The 19,257-nt window shown below is 43.4% G+C and overlaps 1 protein-coding gene across 1 annotated transcript in view; it reads right to left on the reverse strand.

The window, feature by feature from the left end:
• Window positions 1–19,257, reverse strand: part of LOC124795640 (hemicentin-2-like) — a 729,491-nt gene that overhangs the window by 203,332 nt on the left and 506,902 nt on the right. The window contains exons 8-9 of the mRNA XM_047259713.1: window positions 12,390–12,520; window positions 5,554–5,713 (exon numbers count right to left, since the gene is read on the reverse strand). Of these exons, the coding sequence (XP_047115669.1) occupies window positions 5,554–5,713; window positions 12,390–12,520 (291 nt within the window). The remainder of the gene's footprint in view (window positions 1–5,553; window positions 5,714–12,389; window positions 12,521–19,257) is intronic.

The raw sequence follows: 19,257 nt of genomic DNA on the forward strand, positions 1-19,257 counted from the left end.
TTCCAAACTGAGAAATTTTGTCATAATTTGTCGAGTTCACGCCACTATTCTATTGACGAACTCCGGCAAAGTTGAAGCAGCACGGAATGGTGTACCTCCATCCTTATCCAATCGCCGCTCGCCTTGATGGTACCGAGCGAGGTGGCGCAGTGGTTAGCACACTGGGCTCGCATTCGGGAGGACGACGGTTCAATCCCGTCTCCGGTCATCCTGATTTAGGTTTTCCGTGATTTCCCTAAATCGTTTCAGACAAATGCCGGGATGGTTCCTTTGAAAGGGCACGGCCGATTTCCTTGCCAATCCTTCCTTAACCCGAGCTTGCGCTCCGTCTCTAATGACCTCGTTGTCGACGGGACGTTAAACACTAACCACCACCACCACCACCACCTTGATGGCCAGCTGTATTATTCCGAGTACTAAATTTGTGTATACAAAGAAAACACGCACGAAATGTATCATGTGTTCTACCTAATGTACGGGGTAGTTATAATTACATTTCCACTTCCAAAACCACTGTCCAGGATGACGTCAAATTTGAACGGAATGTTACCGAAGAAGGGCGAAACATTTTGGATATAAAAAAAGCTTAAAGAACACTTTACCAGTGCATGAAGCTGTAAGCAAATTAGAAGACGCCTGGAGCACGGCTGATACTCTGTTTGTGTCTGAGATATCCGGCATGGCTGTCGCAATGCAGGAACGCAAGCTGCTGGTAAAGCTCTTTTACAAGAATAGTGACTGTAGTCCAGTAGTTCTGCAGAAGTACGAGACAGTCAAAGGTAAGAATAAAGTTTTCGGCCCGATGTCTGCCAAGGGCCTGGAGGAAAATTACGAAATTGGAAGACAGAGTTTCTTTCGAAGTGCAGTGTGGCGGAGGCAAGAAAACAACTGACCCTATGTCAGTAGAAGATGTGGCCATAGCATTGCGGGAGCGATAGAGCTGTGATGTGCCATCTCGCATTGCATGGAGAAATGCCTGAACGTTGGACATGCTTGTGAGCACAATTTATAGATTTCTACAAAACATTTTGCATTGGTATTCACACAAAATTAAGCATGCTGACCTACCAGAGAGATAACTTTCTGCTGCACAATGTCTTGTGCGCGTGGAAATGGACAGTGCAAGTCCACGTAAAATTTTGTCGACAGATGAAGCCCAGTTCCATTTCCACGGACGGAGGGACATGACAGAATTGCAGAATATGTCTAACTGAAAATCTACAGGCACATCAACCTGTACCACTTCATTCTGCAAAAGCGACTGTGTGCTGCGGCTTGACGGCATCGTTCATCGTAGGCCGTTTCTTTTCGAGGAGACGAGTCCTGCGGGTTCTGTTATCCGTACCTCCACGGGTAACCGCTATGAGACTGTTTTGCGCACCAACGTCATTCCGCCCCTTCAACAGCGTAAATGCGTCCGTAAGACCATTTCTATGCAAAGGCAGTGGAGCAGCTGCTGCAGAGGCGTTTTCGAAATGATCTAATTATCAGCCATCATTTTCCTACAGCCTTACTATCCAGAACATCTGATCTTTGTGGTTTTCAGCTGTAGTGTTATCTGAAATATGCTGCGTTCAGTGCTTCAATTACAATAGCAGCTGAACTGAAAGCAAACATTGCGGAATGCATTACGAGTAATACCCCTGAGACACTCAGATCTGTTTTGGAACATGCTGTTTCTTGATTTTAGCTTGTGGCAGAAAACTGTGGACAGCGTACTGAACTGTCTTCCGCCACTCTCACCAAAGTTAAAAAACCATTTCATTGTTGTTTTTTATGCGGTTTCTACACCTGGAAAGTTAAAAACCCATTTTGATCCTTCATTTTATACGATTTTTGAACTCAGGAAAACCGATTTCTTCCATCCGATGTAGTAAGTCCTTTCCGTGGTGGAGGGGATTTACACAGCTAGCTGTGTCAAAACTGTCGAATGTAAGACTAGTACGTTAGGCACATTCCACAGCATACTTTAATCTGCAACTCACACCACAGCCGTCGTATTGCATTGCATTTCATCTTTCACTTATACCCGACCCATTTGCGTTATGATACTTACAGCAACATCTATCCGTATTTCTTTTAACATGTTTCCTAATTCTTCCACAATTTTCTCTTCAAATTATAGTGATTCTTAGTAGCGATTTTTTACGCGTTTTGAAAGTGGAAGTTCAGTTATAATCATCCTGTCCTAAGCACAAAGAATAAATTGAGATTCGTTGCTTATGTCCTTCTGGTAGTTTGAATGGCTAACAAATAGCGTGTACCATACATTCAAAATGAATACTTTAAATTTTTTCAGTTCTGTAACGTCTTAAATACAGTGATTCAAATTGATAAGCATTTTCCTTTTAGGGTCAGAACATTACCGTTAGGCAACCTATAGCAGCCTTACTAATCAACTTATATATGTTTTTGACAGAGCTGAGGAAGACCGGAAGGCAGGGAAATGTAGAAAATATACACTGAAGAGCCAAAGAATCTGGTACACTTACCTAATATCGTGTAGGGCCACCGCAAGCACGCAGAAATGCTGCAACACGACGTGGCATCTACTCGACTAATGTCTGAAGTAGTACTGGAGGGAATTTAAGCAATGAATCCTGCAGGGCTATTCATAAATCCGTAAGACTACGAGAAGGTGGAGATCTCTTCTGAGCGGCACGTTCCAAAGCATCCCAGATACGCTCAGTAATGTTCTTGTATGGATCGTTTGGTGGCCAGCGGAAGCGTTTAAACTCACACGAGTGTTCCTGGAACAACTCTGTAACAATTCTGGACGTGTGGGGTGTGGCATTGTCCTACTGGAATGAACAATGGACATGGATGGGTGTAAGTGATGAGAATGGATGCTTACGTACGTGTCACCTATCAGAGTCGTATCTAGAAGTACAGAGATCCCATATCACTCCAATTGCGCACGGCCCACACCATTACAGAGCCTCGAGCAGCTTGAACAGTTCCCTGCTGACATGCAGGTTCCAAAATATTCATGAGGTTGTCTCCATATTCGTACACATCCATCCGTTCGATACAGTCGATACAATTTGAAACGAGATTCGTCCGATTAGGCAACGTGTTTCCAGTCATCAACAGTCCAATGTTGGTGTTGACAGGGCCAGGCGGGGCGTAAAGCTTTGTATCGTGCAGTCATTAAGGGTACATGAGTGGGCCCTCGGCTCCGAAAGCACATTTTGTTGATGTTTCGTTGAATGGTTCGCACGCTAACACTTGTTGATGGCCCAGCTCTGGAAACTAAAGCATTTTGCGAAAGGGTGCACTTCCATCACTTTGAATGACTCTCTTCAGTCGTCATTGGTCTCATTCTTACAGGATCTTTTTCCAACTACAAGCATGTCGGAGATCTGATGCTTTAGCGGATTCCTGACATTTACGGTACGCTCGTGAAATAGTCGTACGGGAAAATCGCCATTTCATCGCTACGCCGAAGATGCTGTGTCCCATCGCTCGTGCTCCGACTATAACACCATGTTCAAACTCACTCAGATCTTGATAACCTGGCATTGTAGTAGCAGTAAACGATCTAACAACTGCGTCAGACACTGTCTTATATAGGCGCTGTCGACCGCAGCGCCGTATTATGCCTGTTCACATATTTCTATAATTGAAAACACACGCCTATACCAGTTTCTTTGGCTCTTCAATGTAGAAAACCAAATGGTACAGAAGGAAGACATTACGTGACTGTTGGCGGAAGGCCATTGAAATAAAGCTTTAGCTCTAAGTACTTCAACTTTATTAACTCTTGAGATCAGATGAAACAACTATCGTCAGTCCACAACTGTGTGTACGTTGATCTGTCTGGGAGAAGGCTCATGAAGTATTAGTTTACTTCATTATATAAATGAACAAAATATTTGCTTATGTTTGACACACTTCTTGGCCACAGGATAAATTGATTATTTACAGGTGTCATGGACTAGCAAAAGTGTCACTTGATGCACTAATTAACAAAGTTTTCTTTTGACACTCATTGTTCACCATTAACAACACTACAAATGTATCTGAAGCCTTATATACTCCTTGGTCCCAGGCGATGATGTTGACTGCTGTATCTGAGGCCTCGAAAGGGCGTGGCCGACTTTGGTGTGGCCGCGCGGGATTAGCCGAGCGGTCTGAGGCGCTGCAGTCATGGCCTGTGCGGCTGGTGTTGGCGGAGGTTCCACTCCTTCCTCGGGCATGAGTGTGTGTGTGTTTGTTCTTGGGATAATTTAGGTTATGTAGTGTGTAAGCGTATGGACTGATGACCTTAGCAGTTAAGTCCCATAAGATTTCACACACATTTGAAAATTTTTTGACTTTGGTGTGACCCCGTGATCTCTGAATGACACCATATTTACAGCGAATTAGAAAAGGCGGATGAAAAAATTAAGGAAAGTTCAATGCAGTAGGATGTCTAGTAAATGAGCTAAGACGTAATGGCCATAAAACAAATATAATCAGTAAGAGGAAAGTTTCTCAACAACAGATACGAAAAAGATGATAGGTGCATGTAGAGCTGGTAGAGCACTTGCCCGCGAAAGGCAAAGGTCCCGAGTTCGAATCTCGGGCCGGCACACAGTTTTAATCTGCCAGGAAGTTTCATATAGAATTACCAATATCCCTACTTTGACCTGTGGCTGCGAATTTTAGATATTGAGTAAAAGAGGTAAAATCGAAAAAGCAAGCAACGGAAGTGAGACATTCCACGAAAAGTAGAAACTGCACTGAGCGCGATAGAATATGAAACAGCCATTCAGAAAAATTAAATACAATGCCTCCACGGAAGACTGTCTCAGAGCAAAAGCTATAGCGCTTTCTACACGTTCAGTGAGTATCGGAAGATCGCCGGCCAAGGTTCCTGAGGAGAGTGTAGCTAGATGCAAGAAACGATTAGAACGGCTAAGGAAGAAACTATAAAATGCAACAGAAGGGTCAGTACCGAGAAGTGGACTGTCCGTGACATATACAGCAGCCAGTAGCATCGACAGGTATAATTGGAGAAAGCTTGTAATCTCGTAAATGTGAGGCATATCAGTACTAGATTAAGCAAGCAAGGAACGGTACCTTCGTTTGCGTAATAAGTTCTGCCATATGTTATATTAGTGAAGAAATATAATCTTAAATACAATTTCAGAATTTCCTATGAGCTTAACACTTGATGTATGTAGCTGGGTATTCGCAGCAATCAGTAATATGAAACGTAAAACTAGTTGTGTGATGTAGATTTTATTAAAAATTTTATTTGACCAAGATCGTTATGTAGAAACCAGTGATCACCAGTCGCCGATTCGAGAGACGACATTGCAGTTACAGGTGATCTCCGTAAACCAGTTATGTTGGCCACTGATGCATCGTGTATACGTATGGTGTTAAACCATCCAGCATCAACTAAGGTCTGAAGATGGAGCATTGAAGCGCCGAAACTGGTACAAACGCAATAAATAACATCATAAGAACGGCTGTATATGTTACACTTTCTTACAATAAAATATGTCTGAGGCACCTTGAGGTACAGAGGTTGAGGTGTTGGTGCAGCCTAGAGCTGGTACTCACAGAGCACGTTGAGGTGGAAGGGCTTGCTCTCGCCGGCGCCCTCAGAGTTGACGCCGACGCAGGAGTAGTTGCCGCCGCTGGCGCGGCCCACCGACTGCAGCACCAGGCTCTGGTTGCTAATTATGAGGCCTCGACCCGCTCCAGGGCCCAGCACCCTGCCCTGCAACAGTCGACGCTAACAGGCTCCGCACTTGCACAGAGATACCGTGGCAACACATGCAGAACGGGAAAAGGTGCATGCTGCCTGTTGCAAAGTGACAGTGAAGTAGTGCACATTTCTTGTAGTATTTTCTTGTAGTTATTTTGGTACATGATATTAAAGGCAGTCTATTTATCTGATCTCCTTACACCAGCTCACACATCCTTTCAGCCCATAAGTAAATAGCAGTGATAGAGTGATACTGTTCTCGTCTCTGAGCTTAGGTCTGACAGTGCCACGCGGTGGTATAGTGATCGTTGGCGGTCGCTTTCCCCTGCAAAACTCTAAATTGAACGTGTGGCGGTCCTTGTCTTCCAGTACCTAGCAGCACCTACATCGCACAACAGTTCGAGTCACTGTGTGTTGGGGATGGCAAGTATCGTCCACAGAGCTGATGTTCCTTGTCAATTACTCATACATCGTTTCGAATGGTTTTGCCGAAATATCAGGAGCATTAAGATGAAATTTCTACTCTTTCTTGAGTCGAACGACCAGAGAAATGTAGGTTGGTTAACTTGGGAACGATTAGGTTCCGCAATGGGTTGAGCGTTGTTTCTAACCTTGCTGGCAGATGATACATTACACAGAATTACCGGCGAAAGTTAAGCTGCGAGAGTGGGTCGTGAATAGTGCTCCACAGCTCAGGCGGTAAGAGTATCGCCCATTGCTCGCGAAACAAAGATTCCATGATCGACTTCCACGAAGGTGTAGAATCCATGTGCTTCGGCGTTTTCTAAGCTTTACATCTCTCCTGAACATAGTTTGCGATTTATTGATGTATAACCTAGGCCCTTAAGACATTTTTGTAATATACGTAAGCCCTATACTCAGAATAAATGCTACAGTATAGTACAGAAGGTAACACAAAGAAATAGGCCGTGAGACGAATGGATATGAAACTTTTATTCAAAGACAATAAATACATTGAGGTCAGCGCAATTTATGATAGTTACCTGAACAATTAAAAACGCAGTACATGGTTCTTAATAGATTGTGTAATCACCAGGGTCTGCAACAAGCATTCTGCAACGTGCTCCAGTGCTGGCCACTAGGTTGACGAGCAGTTTTGATGGTAGGACGCTCCATTCCTTGACCAGCACGACTGACAACTGCTGTATGGTCTTTGGTACATGTAGACATGCTGCTGCACGTCTTCTAAATGCATCTCACACGTGCCCGATGGGATTTAAGTCGAGGATACAGGCAGGTTAATTCTTTCGCCGAATAGTCAGTCTCTTGCTCCAAAGGCTCGTCAGTCTGCTCTGTTCGAAGCAGCCGTGCGTTCTAATGCATAGAAATGACGTCAGAGCCGTGTGCTCCCCTGAAACGACGCACAGTAGAGGGAGTACAGTGTCAAATTTACGTTGATCCGAGAGTTTACCGTGTTCCAAGATTTGGAGGTCACGCTTAGCCTGTTCTACACGTATAAGGCATAGACAAATGAATAAGAGACAGATGAAAAAAATGTAACCAAACAGGTTATTATTGAAAACGTAATCGCCAGCTCTGTTAGTACACTAATATCATTGTGGCACAAGACGGTCAGTGCCTTCATAGAAAAATGTTTGTGGATACCTACAGAACCGTGATTGTATCCAGGAGTGCACCATTCGATCCGAAGCTAAAGAACGAGCACGAATGTCTTTCTTCAGGTCTCCTAAATCAAGTAAATCACACGGCGTGTGATCGGGACTGTATGGACGATACGTAAGTGCTTTCTAGCGAACTGGAAACAAGTTTCCAACAAAATGCCGCATGTTGCGAAGGATGTTTCGACTACGTTGAATAAGTATCGCTGAGAAGTGCTTACACATCTTCCGTACAGTCTTGATTCCTAACTGTCGATTTGCTTCGGACGACAAGGTGCACACCTGAGTACAATCATGTTTCCGTAGGCACCCACACACGTTTTTCCCTTGAAGGAGTTGACCGCCTTCTCTCACAATGGGAGAGACAGTTATGGGGATCACTTTTGAAATCATAAACAGATTGCTTACTTTTTTCATTTGGTTGCCCTTTATAGATGTACAGGGTGCCCATAAATTCCCTTTACAACTTCAAAATTGTATTAAAAAGGCAGTTGTTGAAATATTTTAACAGAATTTCCTTTATTGTAACCACTGTTTACTAAAGTTTTTATATACATTAAAATTTTGTGTTTCAAATACCCTACTGACGGAAGGAACTGAACCTCTATAAAATGGCAACTCCTCAAGAGAAGGTACAAACTGTTTCGTGTTTTATTGAGACAAAATCGGATGTTCAGACTCAACGAAACTTCAGAAATAAGAGTGGAAGAGATCAATCATCGCACACTTCAGTCCGTGCATGGCACAAAAAATTTATGGAGACAGGGACAGTGTTGGATAAAGGGAGGAGCGGGCGACCGAGAACATCCGAGAAAAACATCGATCGCGTTTTAAGCGTCTTCACTCGTTCACCTACGAAGTCCAGCCGCACTGCTGCCAGACAGTTACAACTACCACGTTCAACTGTGCATAAGGTCCTCCACAAGAAATAACGGTTGTATGATTATAAAGTGCAACTGTTAAAGACACTTAAGCCAAATGACAAGCCAAAACGGATAGAGTTTCCACTCAACAAGCTGGAACGCCTTTCGGAGGATGAAACATTCCTCAACAGAGTTGTTTCAGTGACGAGGCAACTTTTCATGTTCCTGGGACATTAAACAGACACAATGTGGGAATCTGAAGATCTGAACACCCCCATATGACTAGGGAGCTTCACTGGGATAGTCAAAAAATGAATGTGTGGTGTGGAATGATATGCAACCGAATAATTGGTCCATCTTTCTTCAACGAGTCAACAATTACTGCAGATGATTACCTCGACATTCTGATCGAATATGTAGCACCACAAATGATTGACTTACAGCTAACTATCATTTTCCAGCAAGGTGGTGCCTCACCACATTGGGGACTCCATGTTCCTCGGTTCCTCAATGAAATATTTCCGGGCAGATGGATTGGGAGGGATGGACCAATTCCGTGGCCACCGCATTCGCCAGATATCACTTCCTTGGACTTTTTTATGGGGGTATGTAAAATACACTCCTGGAAATGGAAAAAAGAACACATTGACACCGGTGTGTCAGACCCACCATACTTGCTCCGGACACTGCGAGAGGGCTGTACAATCAATGATCACACGCACGGCACAGCGGACACACCAGGAACCGCGGTGTTGGCCGTCGAATGGCGCTAGCTTCGCAGCATTTGTGCACCGCCGCCGTCAGTGTCAGCCAGTTTGCCGTGGCATACGGAGCTCCATCGCAGTCTTTAACACTGGTAGCATGCCGCGACAGCGTGGACGTGAACCGTATGTGCAGTTGACGGACTTTGAGCGAGGGCGTATAGTGGGCATGCGGGAGGCCGGGTGGACGTACCGCCGAATTGCTCAACACGTGGGGCGTGAGGTCTCCACAGTACATCGATGTTGTCGCCAGTGGTCGGCGGAAGGTGCACGTGCCCGTCGACCTGGGACCGGACCGCAGCGACGCACGGATGCACGCCAAGACCGTAGGATCCTACGCAGTGCCGTAGGGGACCGCACCGCCACTTCCCAGCAAATTAGGGACACTGTTGCTCCTGGGGTATCGGCGAGGACCATTCGCAACCGTCTCCATGAAGCTGGGCTACGGTCCCGCACACCGTTAGGCCGCCTTCCGCTCACGCCCCAACATCGTGCAGCCCGCCTCCAGTGGTGTCGCGACAGGCGTGAATGGAGGGACGAATGGAGACGTGTCGTCTTCAGCGATGAGAGTCGCTTCTGCCTTGGTGCCAATCATGGTCGTATGCGTGTTTGGCGCCGTGCAGGTGAGCGCCACAATCAGGACTGCATACGACCGAGGCACACAGGGCCAACACCCGGCACCATGGTGTGGGGAGCGATCTCCTACACTGGCCGTACACCACTGGTGATCGTCGAGGGGACACTGAATAGTGCACGGTACATCCAAACCGTCATCGAACCCATCGTTCTACCATTCCTAGACCGGCAAGGTAACTTGCTGTTCCAACAGGACAATGCACGTCCACATGTATCCCGTGCCACCCAACGTGCTCTAGAAGGTGTAAGTCAACTACCCTGGCCAGCAAAATCTCCGGATCTGTCCCCCATTGAGCATGTTTGGGACTGGATGAAGCGTCGTCTCACGCGGTCTGCACGTCCAGCACTAACGCTGGTCCAACTGAGGCGCCAGGTGGAAATGGCTATGCAAGCCGTTCCACAGGACTACATTCAGCATCTCTATGATCGTCTCCATGGGAGAATAGCAGCCTGCATTGCTGCGAAAGGTGGATATACACTGTACTAGTGCCGACATTGTGCATGCTCTGTTGCCTGTGTCTATGTGCCTGTGGTTCTGTCAGTGTGATCATGTGATGTATCTGACCCCAGGAATGTGTCAATAAAGTTTCCCCTTCCTGGGACAATGAATTCACGGTGTTCTTATTTCAATTTCCAGGAGTGTATATCGTGTATCGAACGCAGATACGGGACATCACTGACTTGAAGCAAAGGATTCGTAATGCCGTTGCCACCATTGATGACGCTATGCTACAGCGAACATGGCAAGAAATCGAGTACCGTCTTGATGTGCTTCGCGCAACTAAAGGCGCCCAAGCAGAGGTCTATTAAACACTGTAAAAACCTTTTATAAACACTGATTACAATAAAAGAAAGGTTGTTAAAATAATTCGACAACTGCCGTTGTAATAAAATTTTCGAGTTGTAAAGGGACTTTATGGACACCCCGTACTTGTATCTCAAGGTACGATCACAAGTGACCTTAGGTCACAGAAGAAGCCGAAACACTTAGATTCTTCACTTACGTGGAAGTTAAAAGCTGTTGCGTTGCCTTTTTACTGGCCCTCCAGTCCTACTTTATTAAATCACGCTAGTATTAGACTAATATGATTTCAAGATAATGGCATGATACCATTACTTGCCTCAATTTGTTATAAAAAGCCATTGCGTGTATAGTTATAATCATTTACAGGGCTAAATTGTGGGTGCTTCTAGTGCGTACGCAAGAGTTACGTTTTAAGATTTGAATTTGAAACGAATACACAGTAACAGCATCAAAACAAACGCGTTTCTCATTACGGCAGGATCTTCTCATGAAATTTCGATTGCCAACTTACCCTCAGAGCGTGAAAATTTTTGGTTGGGGCCCACCTACATAGGGAGAAAATACCACTACAGTAAATTAACAGAAATCAGAGGTCGCACGGAGAGATTTAAGTGTTCGTTTTTCCCGCAAGCTGCTCGAGTGTGTAACCGTAGAGAAATAGTTTGAAGGTGGTTCGATGAACCCTCTGTCAGGCACTTAACCGTGAATTGCACAGTAATCATGTTGATGTAGATGCAGATGCATACCGCGATCACAGTAACGTTTCGTAGTAATGTGAGTGAATTTATAGAGGCCGGAATGGATCCATACATTTCAATTTTCTACACATGTTCTATCTTCACTCTTTTAACTATTTCTCTTTCTTCCTCGATGTGTACGTTAATGCCATGAAATTGCAAGTAAAATTTGAATCATATATATTCGATACTTCAAAGAAACTAACAACTTTTTTTTTTTTAAAGTTTGCCGTTCGTTCCTTTAGTAAACAATACTCATTTTTTTCCTTTCGGGTAGCATGAAGATGAGAGAGTAAGATGTAGATGAAAACGATAGAAACATCACAGAAACCTAGCGACTCGATAGAAACCTAGGGACACGACCCCAGTCGCACGCGAAGGGAAATATGCGGCTAACTAGCAGCGAACTCTGGAGGTATAGAGATACCCTTCCTATTTATTGAATTTGACCTCCGCCTATCTCTTCTGGACCAAAGGTCACAGGTGGCCCGTGGATAGTATGTGACCTAACGATTAGGGTGAGTTTTCGGCGCATGCAGAGTTGGGGCTTAAGCAGTCTGCTAAACCGGTCCATGGAGTGAACGAGTCGAAGATTGGCTTCGTTGGCGATAGTAGGGAGGAAAAGTATTTATTATAAGATTAATAGTAAGCAATGAGAAATAGTATATTTTCTTTACGTAAAAATGCGAATGGATGTCTGGGTGAACATTATATCGGCGTAGGGACATTTTCTAGAGCTGCACCCGTGACTAATTTCATAATTAATTTTTTATCGTAATATGTTCACTGTGTCAGCCACATTGAAAAATGACAGTAACGAATTGAGAGGAAACTTGTGAAATTGGCACACGGTTTTGGAACTTTTGCTGTGATAATACCCTGGGAGTAAACTGTCTATAAATAATGTCTACAAAAAGTCGGATAGCGAATCATGCAACAGGTGAAGCGAATGAACAGTCAATAACATCTCCAAAACGACTCGGCAGCTTATAGCATCACATTGGTGCTAGAATACACACAAATACACAAACACACACACGCACATGCACACGCACACACACACACACACACACACACACACACACACACACACACACACACATACGCACACACAGGCGTGTGCACGCACGCACAGACGGAATGCCCTACACAAGATCTGTAGAGCATAAATGATTGACAACACATAAAGAACTCCACCACATTTATGTGTGATCAGCTTGCAAGTAAGTCTCGCGATGTGACTCACGTTATGGCGCCACTCGACACGAAAGACGGGCGGCACGGCCGTGATGATGCAGTCGAAGTACACGTCGGCGCCTTCCCTGATGTTGTCTGGGTTCAGCGACGTGCCAAGCTGGATTGTCGCCTCGGGAATATCTGTACGGTGGAAAAGCATTTTCCGTCAAATGGTAAATTAAAAACAGCAGTTTAACAGGTTTAATTCCCACTGACCTACACAACAGCCACCTCTTCTTATTCAAATAAATTGTACCTTATAAAATAATTTAAATTTTCATGGTCGAACACTGTAGTTATTACATAAGAAAACACACATTTCACTATGGTTCACAGTTATATGTTTTACATTATCCGATAATGGGTTGTAAGACCCATTTCTACCGTTATTATTTTGCATTCTTTAGAGCACTTTGCGACAAGGCATCTGTAACTGCTACAGAAACTGATAAAAATTAATACGTCAAGGCCTCGTAATATGAATCTGATAACAGACAGTTAAGTAACGACATGAGGCATTGATGGTGTAATGGGTTACGTGTTAACTATATTTTCTCCACCCAAGTACGAGGGCTCACAATAAAGAATGATCATAATTCTTTTACGGTCGTAATTTGTACACAATGTACGTATTTCATTGTTGGCACTTGTGGTTTCCGCCTGCGAGAGGCGAGAGAGCAGAGAAATGTTCAGCATCGCCTACCGTAACAATGTATGTGACACGCAATGAACGATTTGAGGCTCTGAAATTCTGCTTTCGTCTCAAAAGATCATCAGCTGAGACCTATGTAATGACGTAGGATGCCTATGGAGAGTCTGTCCTTCCCTAAAGCACGCCTCAAACTTATGTCAATTGTTGAAAGAAGGGAGACAATTTCAAGGGAAGGTTGGTTAAAATGATTCAAATGGCTCTGAGCACTGTGGGACTTAATTTCTGAAGTCATCAGTCCCCTAGAACTTAGAACTACTTAAACCTAACAAACCTAATGACATCACACACATCCATGACCGAGGCAGGACTCGAACCTGCGACCGTAGCGGTCGCGCGGTTGCAGACTGTAACGCCTTGAACCGCTCGGCCACCCCGACCGGCTCAAGGGAAGGTTGACCGGGGGCTCTATATATTCTAATTACGGAAGAAAAAATTCAACACTGCTGCTGTTATTGTGAGAGAGAATCTACGAATAACCTTATGAACATTTTCTGAAATTTTCCGTGAAGCTACGAGATTGCAGCCGGATGACATCGACTTATTGCCAGATATTTCGGCTGACAGCCATTCATCCATCTTTTACAATGGACATTGCTGGTTTACGTCGCTAACTTTAGACCAAAAATTGTGGTACAGACGCAAGCGCAAACGCAGTCTCTACATGAGCAACCTCTGCCGTGCTTCGCGCCCTCCTCGAATATTGCTCCATATAAGAAGCCCAGGTGTATGAGTAATGGAGAAACTATATGCGCGTCCTCTGTCAGAATGCGACTCGCACAGATAAAATGTAGATGCCAGAGTAATAAAATTAGCTGTCGCTGTAGTGTCATTAGCCACAAAATGTTTTATTTCGTAAGTTATTAAAGAAATCACCTGGTCACAAACGTTGCCCAGTTGAATACCGCCATCACGGTTAATAAAACTTTCCGCCAAACGTATTTCCACCGATCCCATTATAATTGAACACTCGAAGGATCTCGTCGAGGCCACGATTTCCATGGCAGAATAATCCATGGAATGTATTGTGGAGATACAATGCTATGGCTGAACTAGCAGTTTTTCAGTGCAAAACATTAACTTGAAGATGTCTGAATGTTTGTTAGCCGAAATAATATCGCAAGAAATCGACGTCATCCGCTTGAAATCCTGAAACTACAATGAATACTCTTTACGCTGGGAAAATTTCTAGAATTACTTTCTGAAATATTTCATTGTATGCCATCCACGTGTGACACGCCACGGTGACACGAGTTTGTGCATGGTGGATTACAAGGCTGGTGATACCAGAACAAAATGACATTGGCGTTTAGATCCGCATGCAGTTGATATTGGAGAAATGTCTGGAGTTTCTTCCAAAGATAATCACAGCTGATGAAACGTAACAACATCATTTTGATCCTGGGATCAGACAACACTGTGGAAATCTCCTTCGTCCTCAGTTACCAAAAAAGCAAAGGTGGTTGCTTTTTTTATGAAAGATATGATAATCTGATAGTCACTGAAAAGTTTATCAGCATGTTGTACTAAGAGAAACAAAAGTAAGTGGAGAATGTTACAAGGATGTCCTGAAAACTTTGCAAGTCCATATCAGGCGGAAAAGGCCACTATCCGTGAAACAGGATGGATGGTGCACCATAATAATATGCAGTCGCATATTGCAGATATTAATACTGATTATCCTGCAAAAAAGTGGATTCGTCATCCTCTCTACAGTCAGGAATAAGCCCTGTGTGATTTTTCTGTATTCCCTAAACTGAAGCAAAACCTTCGTGGGAGGCATTTTCCCTTCAGAAGTTGTAGTGAAAGCTGAGGAGGTGATTCTGAAGAATCACTCAAAATATGATTTCCATTGTGTCTTTGCAGAATTGCAGAAACACTGGGACAAGCATACCGCGTCCAAAGGAGACTATTTTGAGAAGTGCCATGGAAATTATGGGGAGGAGTACGTACATTTTGTCAAAAAAAGTATGATAATTCTTTGCTGAACTGCCCTCGTGTGTATGAGTTACGTGTTTGCTTACATATGGTGCAGCACAGCAGACGTTTTGTCGTACATCATCTCCTGACGGCGGGACGGTAGTTTTCGGCACTGTTATCTTGTCACTATTTGAACAAGTTAAACACATGTGCTTGAAATCCTCGTCAAGGGCTCATTCCAGAGCCACAAAAGAAAGTATATAAATCCGTTTTCAACAGTCGATGTTATAATTTCGGCAGTTATAAAATTTACCGTAAACTGTGTCTTGATATATTCACTCCCTCTGCACATTTTTAGTACATTCTGTATTAGTAACCTCTCTGTGTGAAACTCCTAATCTCTGTACAAACATTGGTCAAAGTCAGACAAAGAATTTCAAGTTATTATGTAGCAGAAGGTGACGGGGGTGCTTCAGGTACATAAAAATTATTGCCAGTAGCGAAAGATACGATATGAGATTTTAAAGGATTCTAGAAAATATCCAGTACTGAATTCCGAATGGTCCAATTTCATCAAGTCATCCAATCGTTTGAAATACGGAGAAATACGTATATAGGCTGGCCTCAACTAACGCTTCAGTTGACGCGGTTTCCAAGTGTGGTCTACTCTCTCGAGTCATCAGAAGGAAAACCTCGTCTACCATCGTACCTATCGTGCGTTGTATTTAGAACCACGTGCCTTAACCTAGCGAGAAACTGGATTAGCCAACTGGATTCGCCGCCGGCATATTATCTCGGTTTGGTATCTGCTCGGTGCAGCTTGTATGAGAAGGAGATCAATATTGTATCAAATGAACTTTTGTACAGTTGGTTCGCTAGGAACCTGCAGAATTAGGGTACGGCCGTCCTATAAAATTTGTTAAAAGATGGTTGTAGTAAGCCGTATTGTGATCTGGCCAATGATGCATGCCTGCGCAAGTGCAATTGTTAAGCTCAAATGTATTTCTCTTTGTTTAATCTGTACAATGTTTTCGGTTCATAATATCCTCCATGTTACTTCACGTTTTCGACTGAACGGCAGTTCTTATGGCTTTCACCAAGTGCATCTATGACAATTGGTGGCCGTCTATTCTGCTAATATTTTGCCTCTTGCATGTTTCGGGTGGCCCCATTTAGACTAAACAGTATTTTCTCAGAGCTCTGGTGATTACAGTCTGGGGTTGCAGTTCTGAACGACCGATATGGAGCTTTAAGTTCATAACGGTCCGAGTGCTTGGAGTAACAAAAATTGCACTGTGTTATTAATAGTTGCAGCCATTTTCCTCAGATGCTTTAAATACGTTTTATCATAAAAAAGAGAAAACTTCCGTCTTTTCCAACTGAAATTTGTTTTTAATACCACTCACTTTTCGCCTATTCATGTCAGGCATCTTCAGTTGCCTATAAAACGCATAAAATTAGTAATTTATGCATATTTTGCTACGAGATTCGTGGTGATACTTTTAGGTAACGCTATTTTTGTTTACAGCTAGCTGGGGTACCCAGTTTCGCTCATGGACTTGAAATGATATTGTGTGGTAGTTCGAATATTATTGAAAACATATTCCAACTACTTACAATACTTTTTTATAAGCAACATTTTCATTTCGTAATCCGGGATTTCTTACTCCAGAGCAAGCTACGTATAGTTGATTGTGGAAAAAGCAGGAGTCTTTGAGGTTGATGCTGCAATTTTTTAAAGTTGGACCTTGCGCTTTGTTAACTGTAAAACTGTGGGCTAATCTGATTTGAAACTGCAGTCTTAGGAATTGGAGTAGCAGTTCAATAGAGTGCAGTGGAGTTCTGGGGATAAATTGTATAAGTCCTTTGTACTTTTACAGTCATAAGTTCGGCGTCGATGATGTTATTCGATAGCTGTCGGACGATCACCCTTTTTCCATTATATAGTTTTGGTGAGTTGACGTGTCTGTGTAGTAAGATAGGAGATCCAGTAGTAAGTCGAAAGCAGTGTAATGGCAGTCCTGGTAATTGCAAAGGGTTTAGAAATTCTGTAGCGAAGTTCACAATTTCTTCAGCGTTCAACATCATGCAGATCGATTTGTACACACTCTCTTCACCGGGAAATTTGATGTTAATATTAAAGCTGATATCATCGACAACATTATTTTTTGTTGCCAATCCGGACTGATATAGCTGTGAGCAATGTTTGGATCAATTTAGTCGATGAGTTCGTTTTCAGCAGTAGCTATGTTGCAGAAATCACTGTTCAATTTAATAAGGCCGATCATCTGCTCAGCAGGATTTGTGCCTTCGCCTATTTGTAAAATTTGTTGAACAAAATGTGCTGTTGTTTCGTCTTTTGATAGGTCAAGATTCATATTTTTTATTAGTCGCAGTATTTGCATGTGTGACGAGAGATCTGGTTTTTTAAAGCATGCATTGATATCATCTGCTGATGTCGGCCTGGGGATAACTGGAAGTGTTTGTCAAAAAAGTCCTTAGAGTATAAGTAGAGTTCCTACCATCACTTCAGAGTTTCCTCGCAAGTCTTGTAATTTTCTGTCCATGGCTTCGAGTGATTTCTTATGTGGCATTGTGCATTCGTCCCAGATGATAATTTTAGCTTGCTTTAGAACGTCACCCCGTCCGAATGACCTTGAGATTTCACATACCGAGAATTGTATTTCGGCTGTATTCAACGGTAGTTACAGGACGGAATCGGTAGTTCGTCCTCCTTCCACAAGCGTGGCTGGATGATACCAGTGCCAGTGCAATGTGTTGCTCAGCACATATTTCCGCCAGGGATAGATTTACTAGAAAACGTTTTACGGGTGTTGCCAGGTACGTCAAAGTTAATAAATCCGTCAGTGTTGTTGTCGATCCGGCCCATGATAACGTTACAGATTTCCTTTTGATTGTCACTGAGGAGTGGTTTGTTGAGAGCAATGTATTGGACTTCATTGTCTAAATTATAAATCGTATCAACTTTTTGTTAACTAATACACTAAATACACTTCACACACTTTTCAAATCTTATTTTCGACTTATATTCAGCCGTTGTATCACTTCAACTTCTCACACTTCACTGTTTGTTTTTATTCACTCACTGCAATACTTTACCGGTTCCTCCCTTTGTCACTGATAAGAAACTGACGTTCGAACCTACGACGAGTCTTGCTCCTTATACCGCTACCAGTGGGTAGCCTCACCAGTGGCGAATTCCAGAACACACGATAAAGGCTTCGAATGATTCTCAGTATCTTCCAGAACATTCCACAACATTCGAGATACTTCTGTAATGTTCCAAAATGATCTGGGATGTTCCAGGATGTTCTCGGACATTCTAAGGAAGGAGATGTGCACAGCAGACAGTCGCAGTCGCATTAGTTTTTATTATGCTTGCAGATCTAGATTTCGACTATAAATAGTCATCTTCGGTGCATTTTCGTTACAATTCAACAGACTCGCGTCAGTTAACGTCACTATATGTTCTCCCAGGTGTCTAGGGAGAAGGTCAGTGTGTGACCTAATGGAATTGCGACTGACTGCTTTATGCCAACCCTATCTTACAATCTACGGTAGCTGTGCACAACGGCTCCTCATGGAATCAAAGTATGCTCGACCGTCCTGAAATCTCACTGAATTTTCCAGACTATTCGCGAACTTCCCGGATCATTGTGGAATATTTCGGATCATTCTGGAATGTTCTAGAATGCTCTCGAACACTCTCGAATGTTTTGTAACGTGATACAATACTTTCGAACTTCCCAGTCCCTATGTCTACAAAAGCGCGCCCTTCAGGTAAAAACAGGAACCTTCTTCAAGGGTGGGGGATAAAGGGCTCTTCACCGTGTAACTTCGTTGATTGTATTTGGACTCGTTCCTGATTTTTAGCGGCACACATTGTAAGCTTACATTTATTATATGTTCTTTACTTACGTTCATTTCTGTGTCTATTTCATGCTGCAATTTGTTGTTCTTTACCTACTAAACGCACATGGTATAGGTTTCTTCCAGTATTTCCTAGCGCACAACCTATAGTGTAGATAACTGCATATACTTGCGTTGCTCTTGGTCACATGCTCTCTCTAGAGCTGAGGGATCATAGTAACTGAAAGAGATCCCAGAACAGTGCAGAGGGGTGTTAGGGTAGGGACGCAGAAAGGTTGGGTGGGTGGGGTGACATAGTGTGTGTGTGTGTGTGTGCGTGTGCGTGTGTGTGTGTGTGTGTGTGTGTGTGTGTGTTTAT

The sequence above is a fragment of the Schistocerca piceifrons genome, chromosome 4, assembly GCF_021461385.2.
Source record: "Schistocerca piceifrons isolate TAMUIC-IGC-003096 chromosome 4, iqSchPice1.1, whole genome shotgun sequence".
In the NCBI taxonomy this organism is placed as follows: Eukaryota; Metazoa; Arthropoda; class Insecta; order Orthoptera; family Acrididae; genus Schistocerca; species Schistocerca piceifrons.